At 39.2% G+C, this 15,400-nt stretch overlaps 1 protein-coding gene across 3 annotated transcripts in view; it reads right to left on the bottom strand.

Moving 5' to 3' along the window:
- The window catches only part of CTNND2 (catenin delta 2), a 943,962-nt gene that overhangs the window by 121,335 nt on the left and 807,227 nt on the right, over nt 1-15,400 (bottom strand). For all 3 annotated transcript variants that reach the window (XM_053592980.1, XM_053592979.1, XM_053592981.1), the window contains one exon: nt 13,721-13,894. In XM_053592980.1, coding sequence (XP_053448955.1) covers nt 13,721-13,894 — 174 coding nt within the window. The remainder of the gene's footprint in view (nt 1-13,720; nt 13,895-15,400) is intronic.

Below are 15,400 nucleotides of genomic sequence, written 5' to 3'. Positions count from 1 at the left end.
AGATGAGGTAAATGTAGACACAAAAATGTTAAATAACCTGCCCATAGGAGTTGCCTGTGTCCCTGACTCTGGATTCTGTTAATCTATATCTGACTTTCTTTGTGCTATTGCCATTATCTCCCTCTGCTGTCATCTCATTCCTCACGCCCCAATCCTGTGTCTCCCCTAATCCTCTGTGCTCAGTCTCCCAGAGAGTGCCCAGCCCTCCCTCTCTGTCCTTCCAAACACCCAGAGAAGAGAACCTGGCCACATCTGAAATAAGCCAAGAATAAATGTATAAAACTTTGTCCTTCTTAGAGTCCACTTTATATATCCTTCCTATATTTAATGGAAAAGATCAATTAGTTTTTGAAGAATAGTAGGAATCCTTCACCTTTGCTGGAAACTGGTTTGAGAGTAACAAAAAATGGCTATGTTTGGCCAAGAATGTGTATGGGTTACAGATACACATTTATGATATGAGAAAATGGTCAACAGTGACATGTTCTCCCTAAGAGAAAAGGAGTAACCAGATAAAAGATTTGATATTTATAGGATTGATAGATAGAATATAATTTTTATTTTGAAATTTTTAGTTGTGTGTATAGAAAATTTCCAATATTACCATAATATACAACTCTGAAAGAATTATTTACATTTCATTCAAAAGATGGTGCAAGTTTGCACAAGTTTTCTTGTCACTTGTAGGTATGTGCTCATAATGCTTTTTAAGGATGCAGCTTACCAGTTTTGGATAAAGTGAAGTATAACCCACATGTGTAACCTAGCAAGAAGGAGTTAAAAAGCAGCACTCAGGGTTTTAAAAGAGGCTGATAGAAAGGAATCCTTGATATAGGAAATGGGGACTGTTTCACTGGTGAGTGCAGAAACACAAGGCTCAATAAGTTCTTCCAAAGGGGAGTGAGCTGCTGGCCCCAAAGATGCTGCTACATCCTTGATTTCTCTCCAAACTGCATTCTTTCCCTCCCCAGCTTGGGAAATGGGGGAATGTATCAACTGAGTAGCTGAAATCATAGTTGATACAATATTTTATGAACTCACCAATTAACCTTGGTCCTTATTTTAGATTTCAAATAACCCACTTGGTGCTCCTCTAAACTCCCGAGTTAAAGACCTTTTGAGTAGTTAATAGAGCTACTGGGCATTGTGTTCTAGATTCCTAACATCAACTTGCCCAGATTTAGTAGGTCTGATACAAGAAGTCAGGTGTAATTGGAATGAGTTGGTGTGCAACAGGACAACATTTTGGGACATTGAATGCTGAATGTCCCCTTCTCCTTCTTGTTCATACCTCTTTCTGGGGAGAGGCTTAGGCCATTATTTGGCCCATCAAGGTGTTGTCAGAATGGAACAGAAAGCTAAGGGTTAGAGCTGAAGCCTAGGGGGCACAGACCCAGGCAAAAGATGGGAGATTCTCAACTAGGAGCAGAACAGGCAGAAGACAACTTGCCCTCTCCTTGTACAGAGCTTTCAAGCTGGCGAGGGAAAGGATACAATTTGGAGATGGAGCTAGACATGTAGCAGCAACATCGGGGGTCAGAGGGGTTGCACTGGACTACTGGAATTCCTGTATTAGTCCCCCTCTGTGAGTTATAGGGCTGATAACCAAATTCCCCTTAAAGATGGGAGAGCAGAGTCAAGGGAATCTCTGATGCCCTTCTTGGATGATGGTAGCTGCCAGGTAAGACTTAGCAGTGTCTCCTGTACCAACCTGGAGTAGGGCCTGCAGAGTAGAAATGGCAACCCAGATGCAGGGCTAGGGAGGGTTGGGAGGGTTCCTGCAGCCCCAGAGTAGCAGAGAGCAGTCCCCTGGGGTTTCTAAGGTTTGGATGGGTGGGTGGATAAGTTAGCTGTGAAAGAGAAGTTATGGACTCAGGGCTGCAGAGGGGTTACTTGGCTAGAGGGAGGTGACACATCAGAATGGTGGGTGTGGATGGTGCCCATCATTTCCAGGGTTAAAGAAAGAATATGGCTGCATCTCAGAGGAACTTGATGAGGACGGAGGCAGAAGGAGGCCAAGAGAGCACCTTGGACCAGAGATGGTCTAATCCCCAGTCACCATGTCCATGCTTATCCTGGACAAGAGGCAGCAGGTAACAGCGATGACTCCAGACTGAGACATGGATACCCCATCCCTGTGCAGGGATATGCCTGTAAGAGGCCAGTTTAGCATCAACTGGGGGAGAGGATGAACATATACGTAGCCATGTTCTAAACCTGAAGGGACTGGGAAACGGCTAAATTAGATAGGGTTTACCTAGATACATTTAGCTTTAGTGTTCTTATTTTCTTTTATTTTCAATCTGGCAAAACAAGGGCTCAGAGACAAACCTAAAATGAATTAATAAAACAGTTACTTGCATGTGAGTTTGTATCCATTAAAGTTCCTGGTTGTGTGTGTTAAGGATTTGGGTTACCTCTTTAAGCCCAGGATGCCTCATTCTAATCTGGCACTTGACTTTTAAAAATCCCAGCCCAAACCTGGCAGAGACAAGAAGCAAGCTTTAGAGGCTGGGCACAGGGGCTCATGCATGTAATCTCAGTACTTTGGGAGGCCTAAGCAGGAGGATTGCTTGAGGAGTTTGAGACCAACTTAGCAACACAGCAAGACCCCCATCTCTACAAAAAAATTAAAAAAAGTAGCTTCCCATGGTGGCATGTGCCTGTAGTCCTAGCTACTTGGGAGGCTGAGATAGGAGAGTCACTTGAGCATGGATGTAGTAAGCTATGACTGTGCTACTGCACTCCAGCCTGGGTGACAGAGGCGATCTGGTCTCAAAAAAAAAAAAAAAAATCCCATCCCAGCTATAAACACTTTTGATGGCTATAACTTTTCCAAAATATTCTCCCCTGCTGGCACTGAGGCAATTCCATTAAGGCTGATTTACATTCAAGGACATTAACACTGTAAGTTAACTAGTTTTCCTCTTTAAAATTCAAATAATTTGCTGAATTACTAAAGATAGTATTCTCCTTTAGGTCCTTTAAGTCCTAAATACTCCTGAGACTGAGCCCACTATAGTGCTAAAATTCTGAATGTGTTGATTAATGCTATATACTTTAAAAGTATCCATGGTTTAGAAGTATAGTCTGCAATGAAATGGTTTTGTTAAATGATCATTTTCCCATTGAATTTATTTATCAAATTAGCTATTCTTCATTTTTTTTTGACATGGTAAAAAAAAAAAAACAGTCACATTTTAAAACCAAACTCTTCCGAACATGATTTCATCTTTCAGAGCATTTTACCATGTTATAGTGTGGCATGGGTACAAAAAGCTATACAATGAAAAATGTATCCAATTAGTTTGGTTTGGTTCAGATTGCGCAAGATTCTGAAAATTGTTCCTGAATTTATTTACAATGTCACATTATTTACCATGGCACTGCAGTCTCATGATGAGAGGGCAGAAAGTATCCCACCCTCCAAAAAACTTAATCAGTTATATTTTCCCAGAAGTTTATTACAAAAAGAATGTTGCAAATATTCAGAAACCATGGATTTTGTGGTGTGCTTCATTTTCTTCTTTCTATAGAGTATTATGATCTGAATTACCAAGTCCTTCTGGATGGAAAGAACTGTGGTTGGTGGCCACAGTAGGATTTATGAAGCAGCTGGGTGGTGTTAGCACAGGGGGTTACTCCACAACAAACGTAGGATGCAGGCAGGGGTCAGCTCCTTATAGTCAGAGGTTTGCTATAGAATTATTTATATATTTTTGCTTTCCAAAATTTCAAAATTCATTTTAAAAAGTGATTATCTGCAATCAAGATGACTAGCAAAGAATTCTCTTATGTTACAGGGCCATAAATCAATTTAACAAATAAAAATTTTCATCAAGATAATGGCAGCCATTGCATATTGAAGTGGTTTATTTGCTGTTTGTGTTCTAAAAATGTAAGTCACATTTGTGCAAAGACAGTTTTATTGCACGTGTTCACATGATGCTGAAAATATTAATATCCAAGCAAGAGATTTTCCTGGAGGAAAACACATGGAGATGCACTTTCGCAGTGAGAACAAATAAAGGTCAGTGCAAAAGCAAGAGTGACCCAGAGGAAGCATTCGGCAAATGAGCAATGGCAAGTATTATTCCTGTCCCCAACTCTCAAGTGATCGCAAGGATCAGTAATTTTCAGTTTTTAAAAATGTCTTTAAGAATAAACCTTTTTGGGGCGGCGCTTGTGGCTCAGTGAGTAGGGCGCAGGTCCCATATGCCGGAGGTGGCGGGTTCAAACCCAGCCCCGACCAAAAAAAAAAAAAAAAAAAAGAATAAACCTTTTTGAATAAAGTTTTTTTAAATTGTGAATGCAATCAAACATTAGAGATATCATTGCTGTGTGCAAATTCATTTAGAAATGTCATTTGGAGAACTAAGTATGACCCTGGTAGATCACAGGCATTGCAGGGTGTGAGACTCAGGCTGCCCGCACTGCCACAGATCTTACCATGAGGCCCACAGATCTTACCACAAGGCCCCCACATGTTCCTTAGTAACAAAATCTTTGTGAACACACCACAGGGAGAGGGAAACTGACCACCGTGGGGGTTCAAAATGCACCCACTAACACTCCTGCCTTCTAAATGACGACAAGGATGATTAAGGGGGCTAGGCTCTGAGCCTCTGTGTTCACAGCCATGGCAGATTCCGCAATATTTTTTATCTGACATAAGGAAAAAAAAAAAAGTAATTCATTTGTTTCTTGTTCTAACTCGTGAGTTACCACATCAGAAAATTTTTCTTTAATGTATCTTATTTCATTCTTTTAAACATGGTGCCTTATGAGTGAAGGGGGTCCGGGCTTTCTTTGGGAGCCAGAAAACATGCCATTTTTGTGATCTTTAGCAATTTCTTCCTTTTGGTGTTAGGGAGGAGGAATCTGAAACTTGTCTATATGACACCGTCTGGAGGGACCATACTGATGGCCCCTGCAAGTAGAAAGCACAGTTTTTGTTGAAACCCTACTGGTAGTGCAGTAACTTGAATGCAATTACTCTTTACTAAGTTACTGTTTTCTTCTATAACATGAATTGCATATATTATCAAATCTTTGTCTCTATAGAAGAGAGAACTTTATTTTTCTTAAACCTTGATTTAGATCGTCTTACTGCAAATCAATGTTTATCGTTGGTGGGGTCTGAGTTTGTGGAAGTATTTGCCTATTAGTAGCTGGGATCTGGGTCAAGATTAGATGGGAAGACACCCAGGTGTGATCTTGAATTTCATAGGAGAACACTTCTTGTTGTGGACTTGTTTCATTTTACTTCTTCTTTTTCTTTTTTCTTTCCAGCTGGTGGATGGTGATGACAAGAGCATTCTCGTAAGTTACATGTTGAAGACAGCGTAACACCTGCTAGGCGGGGTGAATTGGTTCACAGAGGGGAGTTTCCTGCCTTAAACACTTACCCTTAACTGTGACATCAGGAGAAAGTAACTTCTATCTTGCTTGAGCCCTTGCACATTTGGGGATCTCTTTTTCATAGCAGCTAACATGGCCCTTAATAATAATCTAAGAGTAAAATGAACTCTTAAGTCACTGACTCCTAGCCCTAAGGTTTTAACTAGTGACCCTACCACTTCCTCATAAAAAATGAGCTCATAGACACCTCATGCCTGTGCACCCTCCTGTCAGAACCTCTGGAATGACATGAATATTTTCAGCATTCTGAACTTCTCATTTACATGTTTTTTATATTGTAAGAGACCAAGTCTTTTGCCTGTCTTTATCTCAATTGTCTTCTAGTTTCTAGTCCATAGTTGGAGACTAAAAAAGAAAAATGTTTAACTGATGAAAGAACATTGATTTACAGTATCAAGTGCTTATGATCTGAGAATACCATTCTCCACTGAAAGGAGAACAAAGTGATCAAAAATGATCAAAGCCACTGCAATTATATATGGGCCAGCACATTGTAACCACTTCAAAAGTACTGTTTGAGTTTGGAGCTATCACGTGGTCCTTTGGAGTCTTCTCTCACTCCAAACTAATCTCTTCATTCTGTGGCCCTGGTGTGTGGTGCTAGAACCTTTGACTTAGGGTTTTTAAATATGTGTTTGTCTGTGTGACTAAAAGAAGAAAATTATTGAGGTGACATGTCCTGAAATGTCATAGTTGTCATCACGCTATGTCAATTCAATTGAGTTTTTATGTGAGAATTCTGCTCTTGCATGACTGCCCCAGGTGATTGAAGATGTTAGTTCCCAGGTTAGCTGTGTCTTTGGCTGGGCTTATAAAGGGGTTTCAATTATAGATACTTTGACAACTGCTCTAAGTGTAATGGGTGGCCTGGGTTTCTCCTTTAAGGACAGGTTGTGTCTGATAGATACCAAACTAAAATCAACTTAATGTATGTTTGAGCCCAAAAGGTTCAGCTGTTTCTCTGGGGCTTTAAAGATGTCACCTCCCCCTCTTCTCATAGGCGTGGTTGGTGATGAGATGCAATCTGTCGGCTTCCTTACCTTTGCGTGGAATGTGGTTTTTGGTTGCTGTTGTTCATTTTTTCTTTTGTTTTCTAGCTGTTTTAAGAATTTCTTTTTATTGCTTACTTTGAGCAATTTGATTATGATGCACCCTTGTAGAGTTTCTTCACATTTCTTGCGCTTGGTGTATAAACTTCTTGGATCTGAAATTTTCAACCATTATGTCGTCATGGTTTTTGGTGTTGTTCTCTTCCTCTTTTATCTCTCTTCTCATTCAGGGACTCCAGTTACACATATCAACAGGCCCCTTGACACTCACTGATGATCTGTACTTTTTTTGTTTTTTTCTTCTTTCTGTGCTTCATTTTGGATAGCTTCTATTGTTGTTTTCATGAACTTTTCTTCTGCATCTGCTTTTAATATCATTGTACATGTTTTTCATGTTGGATATTGCATTATTAACTTTAGTGTTATTTAGATCTCTTATACATTTTCCATGTGTGACTTAAAAAATTAAACACACGGAATACAGTTATAAACTTTTTGCTAATCTTAATATCTGTGTCGGTCCTGAGTTACTTTGATTGGTTGATTCTTTAGCATCTTAGCTTCTGTGTCAGTCCCAAGTTAGCTTTGATTGGTTGATTCATTCCGTGTTAGCATCTGTGTCACTCCCAAGTTAGCTTTGATTGGTTGATTCTTTCTGTCTTATGAATTGCGTTTTCCTTTGTGCCTCCTGGTTAATTTTCAATTGGACGACAGATATTGTTGATTTTTTGGGTGCTGGATATTTCTGTATTCCTACAGATATTTTAAAGCTTTGTTCTAGGATGCACGTATGTTATTTGGCAATGGTTGATCCTTTTGGATCTTACTTTTATGATTTGATAGAAAAGACAAGTGCATGTTTATTTAGTTCAGGTCTAATTATTCCTCAGTGATGAGAACAGACTCTTCTGGATGTTCTACCCATGGCTCATGAATTAGGAGGTTTTCCTGTGGGGTTCTCAGGAACACAAACTGCACACACTCCTGTGTGAATCCCAAATTTCATTCTAATAACTTCAGGCAGATTTTCCTAAGCCTTGAGTATCTGCTTCAGATGCACGCACAGGTGTCTCTCTGCTGAGCATATGTTGAGGGTCCCGTGTGTGTCTCTCTCCTCCTTGGTACTCTGTCCTAAGAACTCCAGCCCTTTGGATGACCCCAGGTTCCCAGTTCCAGCTCCTCAACGCGGCAAGTCAGTCATGCTCCCCAGGGCTCTCAATCCTTGTGCCATGGTCTGGAAACTCTTTTGAGGTAGGCAACTGAGTCACAGGGCTCATCTTGTTTATTCCCTGTCTTTCAGAGGTCACAGTTCTTCTTTAACTAATGTTAGTGACTTACTAAAAACCCATCATTTCACATATTTTCTGTTTTCTGGATCTCCTTTTTTTTTCCTTGAAGGAGGGTAAATTTACACCTTGTTAACTCCATCTTGGCATCTTGTCTGGAGTGGACATCCCTTGGGTTCATCTATTTCTACAACTTTAGAATGGAATTCTGCACCTCAGGATGTCAGAAATCAGATTATCCAGAGATAGTGATGAAACTAATGCCAAACTATAAAAAATAGGTTTACTTGATCTAGTCATTTTGAATGCACAGACTTTTACAGCACAAATGTAGTCTTTGCCATCACTCCCACTTCCTAGGTCTTGTAGGAAAGTGACTCCAAGTCCTGAGTGATTAGGGCTGATGACTTGGTTAGTGCTCCAAGTCCTTAGGGTTATTCCCCATCCCCTGCTACTTAGGGTGGGTCTAGTCTCATCCTGCTTCAGGCTGGTCATCACATTCACCTGTGTTCACTGTCTCTAGGTGCCTTACAGCACAGAGTCTCAGATAGCCTCTGTTTATTCTGAGCCAGTTTGTAATTCATCAGGCATGATGTTTCATAACTCACTCTCATCAAAAACTTTGAAAACTTCATTTCTTTGCATTTACATCATATGCTTTCAAGAGATCAAAGACAATTCACTTTGTCTTAGATGTCATATCATGGTTCTTCCTTTCATTTGTTGTAATCCACTAATCTGCCCTGGTTCACTTTTTACATGATACACTAACCGCTAAGCTCTGCTAAATTCAAGGCTATTGTCCTTGTCTCTAAGGAAAAGTCTCAAATTTTACAGCTCTCTTATATTTTTTATTTATCTTTTTTCATTCATTTGGGCCACATGGCCAGAGATTCTGTTTCTTGGTTCACTAAGTCTTTGTTGCTATTATGTTAGCTCATTAAATATTAATAGATTAATATCCACATATCTCTCTGTACTATCTTACTTTAAAATAAATGAACAAATAAAAGACTCTTTGAGACATTTTAAGGGAGAAATAGACTTTACAAAGATATCTATAACATTTGGTTTTGTAGCAACTTCAGATATATTTCTATAGTTCAAACTCTGGGTTTTCATAAAGTTCAAGTACAATAGACATCCGTAAATGGTATTAAAGGAACATCCATTCACATTTTAAAAAGATGGAAGCTGTTATATACACCACAAACAAAATCATTGTACTATAAATGAGGAAAAGGTAACTGAAGTCCCTGTTGGCAATGAAACACATTCATCACTTTGCTTCTGCCATAATACCATTGTTTTTCTGATGCTCATAAACCAAGTAATGAGTGTCTTAAAGTTTAAAAAGTGTTTAGGACCATTACAAAGATCTAGTTTGCTAGTCAATTTGTCACAGAAGAAGAGTGTTCGTGATCTTCTCATAAAAAGAAGTTATTGTTTCCGATGATGAGGCTTATAAAAAGCTGTCTCCATGCAAAATTCTGGTGCTTTACCTCCACATTTCTGTTTTTGTTGGGTTATAAAAAGTTAAGAACACTAAAGAAATACCACTAAATTTCAACACTTGCTATAAAAACACATTCTTGGAACTCTAGATTTTGGATGGTAACACTGTATAAAACTTGATGCTGTTGTATATACTAAATCCATCTTTTAATTACTTTAAATTTTTTCTCAAAATTATCTTTTTTATAAACTTAAAAAAGTTTAATTTCTCAAAATTATCTTATTTTATAAATAAGAATTTTTCTGCTTGGTTTACATATAATCCATTTTTTATTTTCTTGAAATTATAATAATTTATCAGTGCTTGGCTTAATAATAGTCTTCTAAAATCTTCACTAAGAATTGTTCTCCCTTTGTTCCCATATAGTTTGGCAAACTAATAAATTATACAAGAGATGAGGATAATGTGATTGTCTCCTACACGTGCTTCTGTATTGTATGTGGCTGAGAAAACTACAAGTATATAATATTTATAACTATTCATAAGTACTCCTTAGCATTTTCCTGCCTTGCCTAAGATCTATCCTATTTATCTGGAATTATTAGGGAAGCAGAGGTTCTCATAAGTAAGACTGACATTCTAAAGTCAAAATTCCACTTTGAGCATTGGGATTGAAATATTTCTCAAAGACTTTCTGTATTCTGAAATTACTAGTAACAATTTCACATTTCCTTAATGGCAGAGGGTCAGCATTATGACTATCAGTTATTAGAAGATTTGAGACAGCCAACACATGGAACCGCCCCTGGCTCTGACATTCTTGGCTTTAATTTTTCTACCTCTTCTATTTGCCACCAGGGCATCTACTTTTCTGATAATGGATGTGTATGTCTGCTTATAAGAAATGCTCTTCCCAGGGTGGCGCCTGTGGCTCAGTCGGTAAGGCGCCAGCCCCATATACCGAGGGTGGCGGGTTCAAACCCGGCCCCGGCTGAACTGCAACCAAAAAATAGCTGGGCGTTGTGGTGGGCGCCTGTAATCCCAGCTACTTGGGAGGCTGAGGCAAGAGAATCGCTTCAGCCCAGGAGTTGGAGGTTGCTGTGAGCTGTGTGAGGCCACGGCACTCTACCGCGGGCGATAAAGTGAGACTCTGTCTCTACAAAAAAAAAAAAAAGAAATGTTCTTCCCATTTTCTAACTTGATGGAAATCCAATGGAGACTGGAAAAGCCAAAGAGCACAGTTGTCAAACTTTGTGTAAAACACTGGGAAGCTTTTGTCATGTTGATTTTGGATAATATAGACCCTTCTGCCTCATTCTTAGTAGTCTCTACTCTTTTTAGCAGTAGAAAAATTTACCAAATAAAATTCCTCTGGATATGTGGGGAAAGATATCACCCTGGGACTAACTTGCTGAACTAATGTATAGGTTTACGTCCTGAAAACAGTCAGCAAGATTTTACTACCAGAAAATACCTAGAATTATGATGCTTCTTCCATAATTCTCATGATATATTAATCCAAAATAGAAGAGATTTTAAAATATAAATATAGTAAAGCTTTTAAAACTTATCTTCTTACTCCAGACACCCAAAGACTTGGCTGTGTCTCAGCAGCTATCCTAGGTGGCCTGGTTGTCTCTGAGACATAGAACCTGGTAACTTGCTCAGGAAATCCAGAGCTGTAGGGTCTGCAGAACTGGGCAGTGCTACCAAGACCTGTGGCCTGCCAAGCACTGCTGAGTCTGGACAGCAAAGAAAACTTGTGCAACTCCTTTCTGTTAGTTTCCTATTGTATTCACAGCACATCTGAAGCAAAGAACCAAATAAAGCCTCATCAACTGTGACTATCTCAGGATGTTCTGGTACATAATACATGCTCTAAGTTCTTATTTATTGGTAGACATTTATAAATAGGACAGACTGCTGTCCACAGGAAAGACGTGTGGACACAGATGCTGGTTAAACTTTCAGCCAAGCACAGGGCTGAACAGTGGGTACAAAGAGGTAAGTGGGAGTTCGCTTTTGCCTAAAAGGGGCATAGAAACCAGATTTCTTCTGCAGGACAGTCTTGGTAGCTCAGAAGAACTTGTATGAAAGAAGTAATAATTGGTGACACTGATTCTTAAATTTGGTGTTTAGATGTGGCACACAGTTCTTTGTACAGGTCTTTTCTCTGGTTGCTTTTAAGATTTTTTAAAATTTATTATTGATTTTGTACAATTTGATCATCATGCACCTTAGTATAGTTTCTTCATGTTTCTTGAGCTTGAGGGTTTCTTGAGATGCTTGGATGTGTGAATTTATGGTTTTCATTGAATTAAAAAAATTTCACCCTTATTTCCTTAAATATTTTTTTCTGTTTTCTCTTTTCTCTCTCATTTGAGGACTCTATTTGCACGTGTATCAGGCTACTTGACGGTCAGTGATTGCAGGACTTTTTTCCCTTCTTCTCTGTTTCATTTGGGATGGTTTCAATTGCTGTTTTCAAGTTCATTAATCTTTTCTTCTGTATTATTTAATCTTCAGTTAATCTCATTGCCTATACTTTTTATTTCAGATGTGTTTTCCACTCCAGAAGTTTGATTTGGGTCTTTTATATATTTTTTCCATTTCCACTTAACTTTTTGAATATATGGAATATAGGAGTTTAAAGGCTGAAGACTTATTTCCAAAATCTTCTACAGCCCAAAGACCCAGTTCTCCATGTTTAAGTCGTTATGATAATAACCTAAATATTTCTCAGGGAAAATGATAATTGGTTAAAATAAAAAGAAATTGTACCTTTAGATGGCACCCTTTCTTTGCTACCATCTAGATCTGCGTGTCTGGGTCAGACTCACGCCTGAAGCCTATGCCAGTCCAGTTAGCGAGCCAAGGCAGGAGGGCCTGGGTGGGGATCTGCAGGTGTGAGTGCTCTTGGGACAACAGTGACAATCCCTTGGCCTATTACATCTTGCTCCCATCTCTGTATCCAACTTTGTGATTGATGTGCATGATGTAGAGTGAGGCAGCCCCGATCTTTGTCTAAAACTGACATAGGTCTAACTCAAGGAGGTGCTGTTCCTCGTTCAGGCTCACCACACTCAGGAAAGGTAGAGCGGAGGTTTGGATTGTAATTTGAGTCAAAGCTTCCCAGGCCATGCTGAGTTCAGAGAGACAAAGATCTAAGAGCTCATTTAAGGAAGTGATTTCCATTATTATCTCTTTCCTAGTCATGTAAGGCTATGTTCTGAGCTCCTGCCTGGTGAAACCCTACTTTTGAAACTTTTCCCTACGTGTATCTCTGAAAGCAAGAGATGTGTCTTCACTTTAAGCCCAGCCCAACTTGATTGTTTTGGGTACAACATTAGGGATGTTTTATGGGAAGGGAAGACAATTATGTTCATTCGTAAAAGGTGGGCCTGTCCATGAATCAGCTGGCTCTATGTGAAGAGTTGTCAGGAACTGGGCCCCTAGAGCTCAGATGTCACACCCAGGAAAGAAGGAAGTCCTGCAGCTCAAACTGTAGCCATGGAAACAAAGGATGGCAGACAAGGAGAAGAGTGGCAGGAAGGCAGACATCAGAAAGTGCGAGCAAAAGGGAGGGTGTTGTTACATGTTAATGCTGAGGTCAGAGTGTGAGATGCCCATGGCGCTGAGCTTCTGAAAATTATCTGTAGCTATGCACCAACATTAACATGGTTCTAAGGAAAATAGATGTAAACAAAAGAGTGATTGATGAATATTCCAAATCTCAGGATTTGATATGAAATGAATGGAACATGGATGGCTTGAAATGAATGGAAAACTTCCTCAGTATTTTTGCACACCCCCTCATTCTTCTAAGAGGTTGTGCTTTTTCTGTGCAACAAAGCATATTACTTCATGTAACATTAGTGGCTAACCTCAAGAATTCATTGCTATGGTGAATCTCTGTCTACCAAAATAAGAGTGGTGAGAATTTTCCTGAAAATCTATCAGGAACAGTGTCGGTTTATAAGGACTCAGAGAAAAAGGCCTTCCTGTCTTATCCTATATTATCTTTAACATTGTTGCCAAAGACAACTGAAAATACTGTTATTCTTTATTAACCCATAATTTATTAATGCAAGAATTTATTTTTTCCTTTGGGGTCTGGGACCTGATATAACAATTTAAGTGTCGCATACAGTTTTAAACAAAGTGTTTGAGGATTAGTTCCCTTAACAGTTAATGATAGTGCTTTGAAAATGTTCAACATGTCACAATCTCCCCTGAAAACAAAGTAGCTCAGCTACCTAAATAGAGTAGAAAATCATTCCCATTTATCCCCCTCTGTTTGTAGTGGCCTTGAAGGACTCCTGAGCCCTTAAAAAGAATTTTTACAAGGAGTACCTTTCTAAGTCCAACAGTTTGATACAATTGTTTTTTCTCTAATATCCTTAAAATCTTTATTAGCATTGAATTTCTCTAAACTGGACTTGTATTATTTTCTGAGGACTTGCTCATGATTCCAGATTTCTTTTTTTATTGTAATGAACTGGCCATACCTTCCAGCTCCCTGCTGCCAAGTTCTGCAGGGCGCCTGCCGCCCCTTCCAGCGTGTCTGCATTTGAGCACTCAGACAGCAGTGTGAGGTAGGGTTTGACTATTGATGGGTGCCACAGCATCTGGATCCCTTTTGGTGGTTCAGCACAGTCTGGAAGAGGTCCTACTCCATCCCACTGGTGGAAGAAAAACGAGAGAGTATATCTCTTTAACATCATTATGCTTCACAGTATCGCCTTCCACAAACATTGCAGACAAAAACAAAGGCAAACATAATGACATTTGGTGGCGCCTGACTGCGTGGACCACAGCAATCCAGGGACCACCAAAAATAGGAAAGTCATGTCTGCCCCCCAAGGGCTTATTCTCCAGGGTGGAGAGGGCTTTGGAGCATGACAGAGAAGGGAACTGACAGAGGAGACAAGCTCCCTGAGAATGACGCTAACACAGTGCTATAGGAAGGAAGGGGAAGAGACGGATTGATTTTGATTGGGCAGGGTAGAAGGCTAAAGATGAAGGTAGAATATTTTAGAGTTAGCATGCTAAGGTAATGTGTAGTAGTTACCAACACTCAAATGCCTCAGCTTTTTATTTAATTAGGATACATTTCTATATAATTTGTAAAACACATACAAATCGAGTACTATTGTGGCATCTAACAGATGACAGAATGGATAAAAGAGAGAAAATTGTTATGGTTTAGGAGACACATTGACATAAGTTATAAGCAAATCTAGATTGCATAGCACTTCTGATAGTTAAATTTGCTCTGAATTGAATCTAATGAATAACAGGAGAATGTGTAATTGAAAATTAATTACACGTCATTTTTAAATTATGGCTAGATGCACAAAGGAATGTCAGTCAATCATTAAAATTGATAGTTATGAGGACTATTGGCAATGTGGACACATGATAATAAAAGGTAAAAGAATAAAGCAGATAGCAAAGTATATAGGGCTTGTGCTTTATCCCAAGTAAATCGCATCACTGAAAACCTATAATGATCACAGGAAAATTAATAAAATGTTTGCCTTTCATTTTTCCTACATTTTAAACTTTTTGTCCTATTACTTTTACAATTTAAAAAATATTAAAAAATTAAAATAATGATTCTGATCTTTGATTACATAAATCCTTTTTCTTTTGTGAAAAATAAAGGCAATGAGTATAAGGGTGAAAATGAAATATACTATATGATTAGAGAAATATACCTGTATTCACTTCTGAGATGAATTATAGTAAAATAAAACAGGTTCATTATGGTTTTAGGGTGTGAGCTATTAAGCTATTTAGCTTGTGTTTATTCATGATTACTTAAAAATATATATCTTCTAAATCTGTAGTTCCCAACCCCCAGGATGCAGACCGGTACCCGTCTGTGCCTGTTAGGAATCAGGCCCCATAGCTTCACCACCTGACCCCACCTCCTGTCCTATCCTGTCATCCCCCTCCCCGTCTTGGAGAAAAGCTGTCTTCTATGAAACTGGTCCCTGATGTCAAAAAACTGGTCCATCGTCTGTTAGGAACCAGGCCGACCAGTAGGAGGTGAATGGTAGGTGAGCCAATGCAGCTTCATCTGTATTTATAGCTGTTCCCCACCGCTGGGGCATCACTGCCTCAATTCTGCCTCTGGTCTCACTCCCCACACCTGGGTCTGTGGAAAAATTGTCTTCCATGAA

The sequence above is a fragment of the Nycticebus coucang genome, chromosome 1 (genome assembly GCF_027406575.1).
Source record: "Nycticebus coucang isolate mNycCou1 chromosome 1, mNycCou1.pri, whole genome shotgun sequence".
In the NCBI taxonomy this organism is placed as follows: domain Eukaryota; kingdom Metazoa; phylum Chordata; class Mammalia; order Primates; family Lorisidae; genus Nycticebus; species Nycticebus coucang.
Note: the sequence above shows the minus strand (reverse complement) of the source record. Positions and strands in the feature narration are given on the sequence as shown.